Here is a 17,118-nt window from a genome sequence, read left to right as displayed (position 1 = left end):
ATGTTAAGCAGATGGTTGCCAAACACCAGTTCAAAGTAGATTGCTCTTATATGAAATAAAATCCAGGCTCAGAAAATCTGGCAATATAAGCTGGTCTTCTTCCAAAACAGGCTCTCAGACAAATTTCTCTTTACTCAAAGCTGGCACACTACTTACACCTGTATTAGGCATGCACAAGAAACGTGTCGGATGGCACACACTGATCAGAGCTGTTCTTCGTTAACATCCCTTTTCTTTTTTTTTCTTTACTGGTAACTAGTAACCAGTTTGCTTTTGGTGACATAGGGAAACAGCAGTTCTGGGTTCTAGTCTCCAATCTGGCGCTGAGTAGAGGTGTGACTTGGACATGTTACTTCGCCCCATCTGAGCATCCTCATCTGTAAAATGAGGATATTAGGTACTTCACAGGGTGGCGATCATGATTAAATCAGGAGACACATATTATGCACCTATAGTCTTTGCTGTCATACAGTGGTCCTTTAATCAATATTATGATGATGTTTTGTGTTTAAAACCCAACTCTGTATTGATAGATTTGCCACCTGTGGTTAATTTATGCATGGTCTCTATAACTTAAAAAGAGAAGTGTAATATGTAAATTAGCAACAGTTCAACAATTACTGAGTGCCTGGTGTATGTAAGGGTACGATGGTTTTTACAACTTACAATAAAAATAGCACTTTTTTTTCAAGGATCTTATACTATAGGGAATGTAGAGTTAAGGCAGAAACACTAATGGAATCACTAGAGTGTGTCTTTGTGCTCAGGAAATACTTCATGAAAAAAGGTAGGAGATAAGTGGCCTTGAATGGTATGCTAATATTGATAGAAATAGGGAAAGGATTCCAAAAAATAATAATAGGAGCCAGGAAGAAAAATGAGTAAGTAGAGATGTATAGAATGTGTTCCAGGAAGAATGGCTGGAAAATGACTGGAAAAAGTATAAACAACTAAGGGACTCGTAGAACATATGGCTGAAAGCTATGATGGAGCTGTGCTGAGGGTGTCCTTAAATTCTGCAACAATACCTTTGTATTTAATTTGTATACAGTGGGCGGTCATTGAAGACATTTAGAAGAGTAATATGAGCTCTGCTTTAGGAAGATTAATCGAACAACTAAATATAATGGGGGATGAATTGGAGGAGTGGAAAGTAGCAAAAGACAGAAGAGAGACCAGTTAGAAAGCTGTTCTGGGTGAGATGGCACAGGTGATTTTAAAGTTGTTCTGGGTTGCATGAAAATGCGAAAAAAGGATATGCAAGAAGTGGCAGATACTGAATCTTTAGGACTCTGCAAATCATTTAAAGGATGGATAAAGGGGTAGACTGTTGTTTGCTTGTGGAATTTCTATATAAAGTAGGCTTATTTCTTCCACATTGTACATTTCTTATGAACAAGTTGTCTGCCAGAATATTCAAACTTCATCCTTGGGCTACAATGATGCCACTGTGCTGGGCTATAAGAGTGTGTGGTTTGATGATGGGCATCCTATATAAGATTTCAGGCATTGTGGGAGACCATCAAGGTCATCCCTTTTCTTTCCTTTTTTTTTTTTTTTAAACATAGAGAGGACACTTATTTTGTATTTATTTTGTCGTGAAGACCTCTTTAAATGTAAATGAGAGACTACATGAGCTGCTCATAGGTATGATTTATCTTTATAACAATTGACACAAAACTGTCAAAATTTGACCACAAAGGAAGTCCTAAGATGACATCCACCATAAACTGTTGGTTTAGAGATTAAAACTGATAATATTCACTTATTCCACAAATGGCTGTCTTTACCTACCACTGATAAGTCATAACATGTCAAGGAATATAGTCAAAAAGTGGGGGTGGGGGTGGGTAGAGGATTATGTATTGACAAATTCTTCAGGAACATAGACCCTACCCCGGCCTTAAGACCAAAACAAATGTAAAACTTAGGAGGTGGTTGTTTTGAGTGGACATATACATTCCAGACTTGATAGAAAATATTAGTTCAACAGTTAATTTTATGGAAATAATATTTTATTTGATCATCAGACTTGAATTCCTAGTATTTTTTCAGCCAACTGACATAGTCTTATAGCATATGAAAGACCTGTTTGTCCTAAATACAATATTTGTCCTAAATATACTTAGTTACTTGTTTAATTGGAGAACCAGTATCATGTCATAGAAAGATGGCTAGGCTAAGAGGCAGAAGATCTTGAGTTGATATCAGGTTAACATTTACTGACTTTGTGTTCTTGGGAAAATCACTTGATGCCTCCATTTGTTTATCTGTAACTGCCCTATCTATCATTCATTGTTGAGTATCAATTGAGACAGAGTATATATTTTATAAATCATGAAGAATTATATGTTGCTATTTTCCTGTTATTATAGTGTGCAGTTTTCATTAACATCAAGTGTTATTTTCCCCATATTTCAGATGATGCAGGTGGCTGAATCAAAGTGAAGAAATATCTCAGGGTCCCACAATTAGTTAGGTGGCAGAGGGGGAGGTAAAGACGTGGTTTCCTGCCTCAGGTACAGGGAAACTTTCTACTACACCATTCTTAGAATAAGAGTATTTCAGAAATCAGCACTGTCTTGATCTAGTTACTCTAGTAGGTCTAAGAAATATATAATGTCACTTTATTAGAGAGAGAAGAGAGGGTGGGGAGGAAAGGAAATGCGGTGATGTGATGTACACACTGAGAAGGCTACCCACAAATGGCTCAGCTGCAGTTTAGCTACACAGTGTCTGGACTTGTCCAAAACCATTTATAAAACGAATACTTTAAGGATGTTGTGAGCTGTTTTGCAAGACTTACACATTTATTTATTCACAGTTGCAAGAAACAAAGGGTTCATATTGTGTGAAATTTTGTTGAATTTTTACAAAATGCATATACCTTAAAATAATTTTTGTTGTGATTTTACTTTAGTTGTTTAGACTGTTGGTAAGTTCCTAGTAAATAATTGTGCTTTACATCAGAGTTTTGAAGGCAGTTTGTTTTTCTAACACATTATTTAAACAGCTGCTGGGCTGTTAACATGGATTTAATCATGTTTGGTGTTTCTGTTTCGATAGTTTAAATGAGAGAGGGTTATATTAGCTCAGAAGCAACTTCAACAGATTATTAGATAGACATATTGATTCAATTAGTGTGTATAACACCATTTCAAGTAGCTGGCATAGACCAGGAGAAATTGATGCTTGTAAGTAATAACACCCCTTAAGTGTCCTCTTGAATTCTCACACAACAGAAACCAAGCATATAAAAAGTCCACTTATATATCACATCTGGAAGACTTTCCCCCCACCCAATTTAGTAATTAAAGAATGGTTTTAGCTATCTTTTATTATTCATCACTGTGAAACAAATATTTAAGTCTCATAGTATTTACTTCCTTTAAAAATTAAAAATTGAAAAATATAATTGGATATTTATAAATCACTAATTTGAAGGGTAATTATTTGAGAAATCCTATTTATACTCCATATAATAAATATATCCTTTCAAATACAGCAAATAAATCATAATCCCTTTGCATTATTTTCCTAGCTAGGAAATTTTATTTTTTTTATTTTTTATTTTTTTAAATATTTTATTTATTTATTTGACAGAGAGAGAGAGACAGCGAGAGAGGGAACACAAGCAGGGGGAGTGGGAGAGGGAGAAGCAGGCCTCCCGCTGAGCGGGAGCCCAATGCGGGGCTCGATCTCAGGACCCTGGAATCATGACCTGAGCCGAAGGCAGATGCTTAACAACTGAGCCACCCAGGCGCCCTGCTAGCTAGGAGCTTTTAATAATCTATTAGTGGATTAGTAGAATCAAGTCATACTAATAATAACATTTTAAGTTTAGAAAGTTTAATTGAGATATTAAAAATATTTTAATAATGATATTTAAGGTTCTGGTTACTGTGGTATTTCCCAAAGTTGACATTTTAAAATGATAGAATTATCTGTGACAACCACATTCTAAGGATTAGCATAGAATTTGTTCCTTCCACTTGATAATTCAGAATTAACTTGAATATATTTTACCATACATATTAGAAATGATCTTTTTCCAAAAAATTTTAAAAATTGAGAATTTTATTATTTGAAGACATCAGTTGCCAGACATCACAAAATCATATGCTATCTTGCATTGATGGGTGATTTGAGGGAGGCACGGAATAAAAAATAGTAAATGTCCAATTTCTAAGGAAAAGCCTCTTTCCATTTATGTACTGTTCAGGTCAATAATGTAACAATTATGTAACAAAATTATATGTGTTAGTAAAATATTTCCCTCCTCTTAGTCATGAACTCTTTCATGACCTGTTTCTGAGTGTATGTTATCCTGTTGATAATGAATTTCTTATTTAAGTTAATACTCTTCAGCTTTTAGTCTTAAACCTTCATAATCACTTTTAGCAAATTATTAGGCAAGCAGCAAGTACTTAATAAATATTTGCTAGTTTATTTTTAAAGAGAATTCAGTTTTGGTCTTTGTTTCTTACTGGCTGACGTGGATGAGTTCTAGGAGTATGATATCTCTGAGCATGAAGAAGGGGGGGAGTTTTAAATTTATAAACCTGTTTGCATTTTGAAGCAACTTTTTGCTTAAAGATAAATGTTGTAGTTTTTGTCCTGAAATATATTCAAAGCTTCTTCTACGTAAAATTGATCATAAAAGTCTTTTTTATTAACTATTATTTTACCTGTGTTCATGAATCTCTGAGTCAACTTAATATATATATATAATAATTAACTTTTTCTTCATCATGAATACTTTAAATTTTGACTTGTCCTTTTTTTTAAACTGTAAAATCATATTATCTCCTTTAACTTAAAAATATGTAATTTAAACATCCTTATTTTGTTCATTAAAATATTCAAGTATCTATATAAGTTGTGTCTACAATATTGAATAACAGAACAAATTGATCAATTAATTAAAATCTTTCACATCTCCTTTTCATTGCTAATAATTTGTTCTTACAAAATATTGTTCTTACTAAATAGTTTGTCATTATATAGTAATGTGTGTAAATTCCTATAGATATGAAAAGAAGAATGTAAAATTCAGGCATATCAAGGAAACAGCCTGAAAAATAATTCTTGGTGTTGAGATTATAATAACAAGAATTCATCCCACTCACACTAACAAATTCTCTTCTTCAGAGAAATTAGCCCATTTATGAGAATGTTTTCCTGTTACCAAACTGTAAAAGAAATACCATATAATGAAGAGTAAAAATTTGATAACAAATATACTATGAATATTATACAATGATTAATAGTTATAGTAGTTTTATATATTTTAGCTACAAGTAATAATACAATTCTTCCATTGATATATAAATTATAATTTAGAGTATACGTAAATTTACTGAACACTTAAGTTTAATCATTAATGAGTTAATTTATAGTGTTCTGCATTATTTAGAAACATCTTAAATAGTGAAAATAAATTGTGAGAGAATTTCTTTTATATTTGAGTAAGGAAGTTTTTTCTATTTAAGAATTGAAATTCAAAGACTAATTGCTTTTTATCCTAAATTTCAACCTAATTTTAGTAAAGCAGACTAAAAATTCATTATGATGGGATTTTGTTTGTACATAAGACACCATATTAATTGAAAATTTCATCAATGATACGTATATACTAAAAATGTGTTGCATTTATTTACTATATCAGTGAATATAAATTACTATATTTACTATAGCAATAGTATGTACATTCATATGTGATAAACAATTATTTAGAGTATAATATTGTTAGAGAAAAGATTGCTGAAGTTTACCATTTCTTCTGTATTTTAGTTCTAACAAATGTATACTTTTTTGGATATTCACTTCAATTATATTCCTCTGTGGATACAAAGTTCTAACTATAATTTTAATATCCAATAATTTTTAAATGACATTTTACCCATGTTATTAAATTTTGATGTCCATATTATAATATTCTCACTAGGGAAAAGGTGATCATTTAATATAACATCAAGTCATATTTTTCATAATTTTGTGCTGTTTTGAAATTTGAGAGGCCCATAAGTTTCAGACTCAGACCTACTCTTTTAAGATACATTTCTTCAATTCCTGAAATGGAATGCTGGTAGACTTTACACTCATTAAATGCAGCTTATCAGATGTGGGCCAGTTCAGGAATATAAATGATGACATTGCTGTGCAGTTTATAATCTCTAGTACATCACTTAAATATGTGGGACAATTTGCTCACAGATTAATATATGAAGTTATGTTATATAAAGTCATACTTTTCATTTGTTTTCTTAATTTTTTCTTTAAATGAGAATTATGAATGAAATATGGGACTACATAGGATAAAAATTAGTGTTTTACTTTGATTAGAATAATTTTCATTCCCAGAAAAAAAAACATGGAAAATTTCTTGGAGTATGGAAAAACTTATTGAAGCGAAATACAGAATCTAGAAACCACAATTGAAAACTTTAAAATTCAAATACCCTTGAGTAATAAGATAATCCAACATTTGCAAAACATAATAAACATGGGGCTAAGTTCCTTAGTATATAATGCATTTAAATTCAGTGAGAAAAAACCAACAACCTAGTAGAAAATGGGCAAATAGCTTTCATAGACAGCTCCCAAAAAACCCCCATTTAAATATAGACATAGATGCTCAATTTCACCCATAAAAAATGCAGATTAAAATCTATAGTAAAATACCAGTTTTTATCTAATAGATTGACAGTTCAATGTGATATTATATAATAATATCTATAATAGCAATAATCTTAAATTTTATTGATAAAGCCTAGGAATAAATTATATTGATAAAATAGATTTTATGTAGCTGTTAGAATAGTGTGGGTTTCTGTGTACTAATATGGAAAAATTAAACAGATATTGTTAAATGAAGAGAGCAAAGTTAAGGTCAGGTAAATTATACATTCCAATTTGTGTAAAGAGAGACCATCTACACACACACACACACACACACACACACTTCTCAATTAGAAAATGAGGATGATAGTTGCTTTTGAGACCAGAATTTAGGGGTGAACTTTGAGTAGAAAAGGACTTAATTTTCATTTTTTATCCTTTAATTTTTCTCTGCTGTGTTCATGGATTTTTTAAACATATAAGACAATTCTAAAGAAAGAAAATTCTTAATTTACTAAAACACCACGGTGAATACTGTCTGAACACTTCCTAGATGCCACACATTTTTTGAGCTTGTTGGTGAAATTAAGATAGATAAAGTATGGTGTCTATCTTCTTAAAAGCTGGTAAAGTGGTACTGATTTGTAAATAGGATAAAACTCAGCGTAGTAGATTTTCTATTAGAAATGGGGCCAAGAAGCCTATATACTCTTTTGTAGATCTCGGAGTAGTTTACATACTATAATTGATCTTCACAAAACATTATGGAAAAAATAGAGCACTGTCACCAGAAAAATAATAGGTAAGCCCATTTTCTGTATTTGCTCACTTAATGCTCACATCAGCCTGAGAAAGTGGTACCATTGTCGTCCTCATTTTATAAAGTACGGTACTTAAGTATCTTTTAAAACTGACACTGCTTCTAATGAGTGCCAGAGCTGGTATTCAAATCCAGGCACTCTGGTTACAGGATCCTCACTCCTAATAGCTGAACTATTCTACTTAAACTTCATTTTGTAGTTTGAATTTATATCTACTTTGCAAACAAAAGACAAAAAATTCAGACATTAAATAACTAGTTCAAGTTTCTACTGCTAATAAATGTCAGAGCCATGGTCTGTGGGCTAAATACAGCGATCTCATTTTGTACCATGTTGCCTCTATTCTTAGGGGGGTTCCAAGGGAGGGGAGCAGGGGAAGAGCCATTTTGATAGCACTACCTGTTTAAATACTAATGACAAATCACAGAATGTGTGGTTTCTCTAAGAAAATTGCAGTAAAAAGAACTTACTTCCTTTTTATGAATGTTTCCTCCATCCAAGTAGTACCAAATAATTTGTTTTGCTCAGGAACTTTGATATGATTTCTTAAGAAATTTTCAAGATCAGGGGATAAAAAACTGGTATTCATTTAAAGCCTGTTTCTGCTTTGTGAAAAGACTTTGTCAGCAATCCAGAATGAGGGCTGTGCTAACAAAATTCCAACTTTTCTGTGGGATGATCCAAAAACAGCAAACAGAAGGCATTAAATTTCTTAACAGTCACAAGTGCGTGCATGCATGCTATGCCATTCCTGTCATTCACTGCTTTTTGGTGTGCATAGATTAAAGCTGGAATACTTTGATTTGCAGACTAATTTGTTCCATAGAGACTTTTCTTCGTATAAAAAAATAAAGAGTAGGTTAAGAGCATGTGAAGTCTGTGCACTCTGCCCTACATTTATAGAGCTCTTCATTGAATATATGTTTTTAATCTGATTTTAGGATATTTGCCTTGACAGTATGCCTTCATACATCTAAGACACTTGCTAGATTAAGATCCCAAGTTGTTTCTCTTGCTCAGTTTTGAAGCAGCTTTATACAAGTATTCTGATGTGAAACAGAATGTGTGTATATATATACATATAAATATGATTGTGTATTTTGTATATGTATAAATATATATATATATATGATTGTTAAGAAGCATGGCTCAGTGGGTTAAGCAATATCTAATCTTGTCTCATACATAATGCTGAGTCTCAGTAGTGACAAAATCAAAAGCCAATACCAGAATTAAGGACTTGCTTTAAAAATATTTAACGAAGGGGATGGGTATTCAGGAGGGCACGTATTGAATGGAGCACTGGGTGTTATATGCAAACAAGGAATCATGGAACACTACATCAGAAACTAATGATGTAATGTATGGTGACTAACATAACATAATAAAATAAAATTTTAAAAAAATTAAAAATTAAAAAAATATATAACTAAGTTGAAGAAAGAAATGTGTGTACAAATGAAGTGTCATTCTGTTTACCTCGAGGTTTTTTGAGCCATCTTCACTTTGATGGCAAAATCACTAAAATATTTTCGAGCACAGTATGTATTAACATTGCATTGGTGATTTCCATCCATGTTCATAGAATGGCACTGGGTGGAGAAGAGATGTAGATGACAACACATAACCTGCATTTAAAATGCCTTCATTTCTTCTTTTTTAAATTACAGCAAATTCAGTAAAGCTAGAAATGCAGAGTGATGAAGAGTGTGACAGGAAACCCCTGAGCCGTGAAGATGAGATCAGGGGCCATGATGAAGGTAGCGGCCTAGAAGAACCCCTAATTGAGAGCAGCGAGGTGGCTGACAACAGGAAAGTCCAGGAGCTTCAAGGCGAGGGAGGAATCCGGCTTCCGAATGGTAAACTGAAATGTGACGTCTGTGGCATGGTTTGCATTGGGCCCAATGTGCTTATGGTACATAAAAGGAGTCACACTGGTAAGCAGCTGAAAGAATAACCTGATGACTGCCTGTGACATCTGATGTTGATATTACCTGACATCTATTCTCTTTCCTTTTTATTCAGGGGTGGCAGTGGTGAAACTACCTTTTCAGAATTCTGCTAGTATTGGATTGCTGAAAAGCAGAGAGTAGCCTGGGTCTTGACTTCCAGCCTTCAAATCTGAATAGCATATCAGAAAAGAAGTTTGGGATTCAGTTTCCACAGTTCTTAATATAGCAATAATATGATAAGGGTTCAAAAGGTATAGGAGAATCTCATTGTGTAACTTAATCTTTTTGTATTTCTATACATATTTTACCATACCCATGGGCAGGTAATATAGTTTGCTAGCTAAGAGTTTATACTATAAAATGGTACTCATGCATTTATATAGAGGTGGATCATTTTCACCTTATCTGGTTAACTTCTTGGAATACAATTTCCAATCAATCTCTGCCTACCATGGGTCTCTGTATTAGGCAGATACTTTCCCTAGTTGAGGATGTTACCATCTTGCTGTATTTTTTTTTTATTATAACTCCTGCAAAGAGATATGTAGGGTACAGTATAGCCAAGAGTGGTGGGTATGCTGGTAGGAATGTGTAATCATGGAACAGGGTAAGGAAAAGAGGATTCCGATTAGTATAATATATACTTTTAGACATTTGAGTAATGTAAAAAAACAGCTAAATGAGGAGAAGGCCTTATTTAAATCTCTCCAAATCCTTTGGCAAAATGAAAAAAAAAAAGTTTAAATAAAAAAAAAAAACAGAAATGAGATTATGTGTAAGAAAGGCAGATGGTTGACTCTTAAAGTTTTAAGTTCATGTGGAAATTGATTTAAAGATGGTACCTTTAACTATAATGCCAAGTAGTATTATATAGCAAAATATTAATCACTAATACTCTCAGAGTTTTAAAATATGTTTCTCTTTGGAAGGGAGATAAATCAATTTAATTAGTAGGTGCTTAAAACATGAGAGATATGGGATACACTGAAGTCTTTTTAGCCCAGATCTCTCATTTACACATGAAGAAACTGAAGCCCCAAACAGTCAAGTGATTTGTCCATTATCCCTTATGTAGTTAGGGCATTATGAGGCTAAAACCAAGGTTTCCTGATGCCCAGACTGGTTTTGTGCAAATATACTGTACTTGGTATCTCACTGCACCAACATTTAATGATGAGATATGATTATAAGGCTTAAAAATTATAGTAAGAAGTTACACATTAAAATCAAAATCATCAGGTTTGGAACCTGTACCCTTATTCCAACTCTACAGTTACATGTTAACTTTTGGTTTTATTTTTAATTTCCTCTTTAAACAGCATATTTTAAAAATATTTATATTGCTAGTGTAGATTTTTTTACCTTAATTAAAAAAAAATTCTTCTAGAAAAGTTAAAAGATCAAGTTTGGTATTTTATAAGAAAAATAGGAAAAGACTATAAAATAATGAGTCTGCTTTTCATCTATGCTCATGAAGTAACGTTAACTGCAGTTCTAAAAGAAGAGTTCTACCAAGTTATAATGTATTCATTATCTCACAGTGATTATATTGAGGTAGATAACACCCATTCAAATGTGTAACTAGCAACATATAAACTAAACAAAAGTAGTCTAATGACTTTTCAGTTGAATTGCATATAGTGTACATTTTAAGGCTAAAAAGTATACTAACAACAATTTTTTGTAAGATTTCTAATAAACCTTTTATGGTCTGAGTCAAGAAAATTTAAAGAACCTGAGTGTGCTCTCTTGAATATTTAAGTTAATCAATGTTTCACTGCATTTGCAGTGATTTTCATGAGGATTGTTGGTTTGTAAACACAAGAGTGATTACATACTGACTCTACTGCTTATTTAATATTTACTACTTTAGTAGAGTTGAATTATTCTGATTCTGAAAATCATCAAATTGACACGGAAGATGTTTCTAAATAGTTATACGGATTTCCACAAGTTCTGTGAATATGGGATTCACTCAACTAGTAAAGGCAAGAATGGACAAAATAACTAAAGTCCTCTTGTAACTTCATGAACTTTTATTGTTAATGAATGTTTATTGGAGTATTATAAAAATTACACTTTCCTCAGATCTGGAAAGTTTCTGTTAAATAGCCATTCATAGAGGAGCTTGGGATACCTGCCACACATTATTGACCTTGAAATTGTGATATATCTTTAAAGTAGCTATTTTTATATGTATTTCTGATGACCCAGTTTATATATCTGAATGGGTCATGACCTTTTCAACTCCATTTTAGTACTCTTCGAGAACAGAAAGTCTATTTGTATGTTTTGTTTTGTTTTTTTAATTTAAACTAGATTGAAAAAAATGTGGTCAGGATCTAGTATTAACCAAATGTTTTCTCATTAATGCCATGAACTACTGTCTTCATTTCAGAATTCCCCCCTCTCACCAATTATTTATAGTTAGTTTAAAAGGCACTGTCTTAAATCCTTATAAAGCCTTTGGGAAACATGTTTGTGTGTCATAGAATATCCCATATAAAATTGATAGTATAAAAATATACACAACCACCACCCAGTTTACTAAGATGACGCGTGGAGTATCGTATCTAATTCACTTCTTCTTCTTTCTCTTTCAAACTCTACTAAAGTGCCAATTCTAGTGTCTTAGAAATGGGTTGGTGTTATTTATTTCTTGGTGTTGCTACTCTAGTAGGTAATCAGGTAATATTGTCATCGGATACTCCAGGCACTCTTCACTGTGATACAGGCAGAATAAAAGAAGTAGGGGTAGTAAATCAATTCTTGCTTAAACACGAATTGATGTGGACCATTATAAATATAGACTATCCTTAACTTCGCCCTTCTTTGGAGTAGAGTACTCCCATCTTTGTAACTCTGTGTCTTTATAGCTTTATGGAACCATTCTTTTGCTCCAAGGCCTTCTCAACAAATACTTGGGATTTTTCTTATTTGTAGGTGGTTGCTCCATCCAACACAGGAACACCCTCTGTCTTTGATTCATCAAAGCAAACTGATGCATGTATATTTGTATTTCAGTTGAATATTTAAACAGATCTAGAAATATGTGTTTATGAAAGTACATAAAATAATGAAATATAATTTATTTCAAAATAAGAATAGATAACTTCATTCTGGGAATAACTAAAAAAGGTCCTTGAGCAGATTTTTTTTATAAAAAATCTAACCAAAACAAAACAAGAAGCAGATTAAGAATGGAAATGAATGATAGCATGGCCACATATTAATTGTTCTCCTGGATTCAGAGTTGTTAATCCAGACTTTTGTACCCACCTGTGGGGGAATTAGTTATCACAGATACAATAACCTATTTGATTTTTTCAATTGGATTATACTGTATAGTGTATTTAGTACATTTGTGGTGTTTTCTTGAAGTTTGCTTTTATTTCTGAATAAGAACATGATTAATATATTTTTTCAGGCAAAGTCTAAACTTACTCGAAAAGGACTAGTTGATTCAGCCTATTTGTTAAAGAAAAAGCAAATTATTTAAAAAATAATTGAGATGCATTGTTTCAAGGCACAGACACAATATATGAACCTTTTACTTAAATATCAGCTCATTTTACATGTATCTCATAATCCCAATTCAAGATTTAATTCATGTAAAGCAGATCAATATTTCTCAAAGCTTCATCCAGCTGAAATCAAAGTACATTATTATCATTGCCCCTTTCCTCTTATCAAAAACAGGAACATGGTTTGTTAACCTTCATCATGCCTTTCTTTATTTCCCATGGCCATGGGAATATAGTTAGCAAATGTCTCCACACTAAGACACACTCAGTGACAGACAGTATTTCCTGATATACCTAGACCCCTTTTCATTTCTCCTGCCTCTTTAAGGATGATCATATAAATTCAGAAGTAATTCTATTAAAAAATATTTGAAGATATCTGGAATATTTTGTAAATGTAAAAACAAAATTACCCTGTCATTAGTCTCATAAACTCAATTAGATGAATTTTAAAATTCTTTTTAAAGAGAGTTATCCTTATTATTTTTTCTTTTTTGATTAGCATTACTTGGTATGACAAATTCAGTACTCTAAATTAGGAATTTTTAAATATTTCAATTTTAGGAGGCTTAATGAAAAAATAAGCGTGTTACAGGAGTATTTTCTAAAGGCAAACATGATTTCAAATGTTTTTATTCACCAAACTAATTTAATTCATTTTAAAGTTACTGCATACTAATTTGTTACTTGCCTGGAAGACCCTACATAGATTTCAAAAGTAAAATCAAGTATTTGGAGTGAAAAGTATAATTTGCATTTGCTATTTTCCTACGGTATAAAAATTCTCATGAAGAAAGTGCATCCTTCTTTTTTATTAATAATTCCATGGCAGGGGTGGGGAGTAGAAATTCCTGATTTTAAAGAGCTGTAGACTGCTATTTCATTGGAAAAAAAAAAAAAAAGTCAACAAATTAAGTTGTGTGTGTGTGTGTGTGTGTGTGTGTGTGTGTGTAAAGATTTACCAAATTTAGATTTATTTTAAAACTTTAGTTTGTAAGACTTCATATAAGGGGTTTTTCGGTAAAGTATTTCTCTCTTAAGCTGTATTTAGTGTTGATTTAATTTGTCAGTTTCATCAAATGAATCAAACAAGTGAAATAAGATCAAATTTGAGGTAACTTTAACATAATTTTTTTCAACTTAATACACTAGTACAAGGACTTTTTGTAAATGTAGTTCAGATCTCCAGATTTTGTAACAAAAACCTATAGCCTTGCTACACGAACACACAAATTACATTTTTTGGGGTATGTATCTCATAAAGTTCCAAAATGATCAAGTAGTAGAATTTGAGACACACCTGATGTATCAATTTTTAATTTCTTTAGGTTTTATAACAAATCTATATGATAGAATGTGCAGTGGCAACTGCAAGAAAATGGCCAGTTTATCTTCTTTATGACTCCTGGCTTCCTTTAATAGAAAGAATCATTGAGTTTGCATTAATTAAAAGCCTCCCCAAAATATTTGAGGTTTCATTATTCACTATTTTCAAATGTTTCAGTTAAAGATATAAAACATGAGAATTCAGTATAAATGTTTAAGTATTAAAATTATAATCTTCATCTAACCTCAAGTACAGAAATAGTCCTGTTAAACCAAAAGTGAATTTTTAAAATATTTTATTTCCGTCCTAAACTTTGAGCTTTACTATTTTGTACTATTTATATATTAATTTATAGTTTAGTTCATGAATATCTTTAGAGATCAGCAAACTTAAAATGATAGTATTTTCTTCATGGTTTGACCCTACTTGCTAATTTTACTGCTTCCCCAAATACACATTTTTATGTTCAGTGACCTTGGTGACAGCCAGTTGATGACAATAGACTGATAATTCTGGCTTAAACAGTTTTACAGCAGTATCCAATAATAGGAAAAAAGAGAGAAAATGTTTCAAATTATTTTCACAACAAAAAGAATATACAGGAAATATCTGAATGAATAATTTTCTTTGGATTTTCCCTGTTTATATCAGGAAATTTTGCCAAAGCTTTCACTGTTAGTGACTAGGAATGAGACCTGGGCCTGGGCTAATTTTGGGAGATTTTGTGATGATGAACTTTGTAACCTGGCACCCGGAAAGAAAATTATCAGCTAAATCAGAGAATTAGACTAAAGATCCCTTCCAAGTCAAATTCAAAATTTCTGTAATTTTAAAAGAGATAGCATGGTACAATAGAGCAAGATTTTGTAGTCCAACTGAGCAAGATTCATATCAGTTTAAGTACTTATTAGCTCTGTAACTATCAGATACCTTGATACTTGAACTTCAAGTTCTTCATTTGCAAACTGAAATTATAGATGCCTAATTAGTAATATCATTATAAGGTTTGAAATATTCTATGTAAAGCTACCAGTAAAGTCAGTAAAGTGATGGCACTTAGTTGTTCAAACAGTGGTCAATGCTATTGCTGATTCTTTTGAGTCAGTGACAAGAATCCTGTAAAATTTATATGAAGAGAGGAATCTGCACTTGACCTAAAGTTGAAGGCTTCAGTATTAGCAAATTTTAGGAAGATAAAGGTTTAGAAGTCTGAAGGGGGAGAAGAATATTCTCAGCACAGAGAACTGGCACCAGTTAACAGTGTACAGATCAGTCCCTTCCACATAACCTACTTGATCTTTCCTACCTCTTTTCCTTTCGGCAGGTGAACGTCCCTTCCACTGTAACCAGTGTGGAGCTTCTTTCACTCAGAAGGGCAACCTTTTGAGACACATAAAGTTACACTCTGGAGAGAAGCCGTTCAAATGTCCTTTTTGTAGCTATGCCTGTAGAAGAAGGGACGCCCTCACAGGACACCTCAGGACCCACTCTGGTAAGTGTCACTGACTCTTTGAGAAAAAAGCTAAAATATAAGAATTCAGGAAAGCGTTATAGAATAATACAGAATAACTTATAGCTTTGGTACATAGCTAGGAATGAGCTAGACAATATTTTTGTGTACATTGAATAACTGATAAATTTTGCAAGATGCATATGGCCCTTCATTTTTTTAGACTTACAGACTTGGCAAAAAGTAGCACCGTCAATGGAAGAGTCTCTTACTTCAAGCTCTTGAAGTAAGGAGACAACTGCTCTGTAGATTCTCTATGATTTTTAATTTTATAATTATTAATTCAGTAATTATGGTTAATCCAGGATAATGGAAAATCTAGTAAAATACCATAGTTACATGCTAATATTATCATAGAGGAGATGAAAGCTGTGATATTTTTCAACTGATACAGTGCCCAGGCTGGGACCTCAGTGGGAAATCAAGTGTCGCTATTTTTAAACTTGAAAATATTATGCTCATTAGAAAATTGGCTGTTAGAGTATTTTATATTTCATTTAAACGCACCTTGTTTCTTTAACTCTCAAAATATAGTCATCGGATTTTCTCTGAACTTTTCTCTCTTCATAAATCATCATTAAAAAATCTAGAATAAGTGTGATATTTTTAAAATGCTAGAATATAGTACATAAAAGAGCAAGAATGATTAGAAATCTGAATGAATCTCATTTGACTTTTAGCATGAATTGCCATAACCAAGAAGTTAAAGGTGGAAAATTAATATAGAATACTCTCAAGCCAGTTTTATATCCTCCTTCTGTCCATAATGACATATTAAAATTTAATTTTAATATGAAGATATGATGGAAGTGATATTTTCATCTACATTGACAAATTGTATTAGAGAGTGCTGTGGATTGTGAGGTAATGCTTGTATTATCTTTTTTTACATTTTCCCTATTAATCCTTAAGGCTTTACTTGGTTTTTAACATGAATGTGAAATGTGTAAACTATTTTAGACATTAACTTGTAAATTTGGAGCAGTTATAGAAAAATGAAATGAGGGCGCCTGGGTGGCTCAGTCGGTTAAGCGACTGCCTTCGGCTCAGGTCATGATCCTGGAGTCCTGGGATCGAGTCCCGCATCGGGCTCCCTGCTCAGCGGGGGGTCTGCTTCTCCCTCTGACCCTCCTCCCTCTCATGCTGTCTCTCATTCTCTCTCTCACAAATAAATAAATAAAATCTTTAAAAAAAAAAAAAAAAAAGAAAAATGAAATGAATGCAAATATAAATACAAAATATTTTAAGTATATATAGTTACTTTCCTCCTTGATTCAAAGCAATTCCCTTATTTCCAACTATGACATATTTTATTTTAAATCATGCTATGAAAATTACATCTTTATTATAAAAATTATTCTTT

At 32.3% G+C, this 17,118-nt stretch overlaps 1 protein-coding gene across 4 annotated transcripts in view; it reads left to right on the top strand.

Annotated features, from left to right (window-relative positions):
• The window catches only part of IKZF2 (IKAROS family zinc finger 2), a 153,220-nt gene that overhangs the window by 88,344 nt on the left and 47,758 nt on the right, over nt 1-17,118 (top strand). For 3 of the 4 annotated variants that reach the window (XM_078071286.1, XM_078071285.1, XM_036123354.2), the window contains 2 exons: nt 9,113-9,379; nt 15,570-15,737. In XM_078071286.1, the coding sequence (XP_077927412.1) occupies nt 9,113-9,379; nt 15,570-15,737 (435 nt within the window). The remainder of the gene's footprint in view (nt 1-9,112; nt 9,380-15,569; nt 15,738-17,118) is intronic. The other variant, XM_078071287.1, reaches the window with a different exon arrangement.

Source organism: Halichoerus grypus, chromosome 4 (genome assembly GCF_964656455.1).
Source record: "Halichoerus grypus chromosome 4, mHalGry1.hap1.1, whole genome shotgun sequence".
Lineage (NCBI taxonomy): Eukaryota > Metazoa > Chordata > Mammalia > Carnivora > Phocidae > Halichoerus > Halichoerus grypus.
The sequence above is the reverse complement of the archived record's forward strand: the minus strand, read 5'-3'. Positions and strand labels throughout refer to the sequence as shown.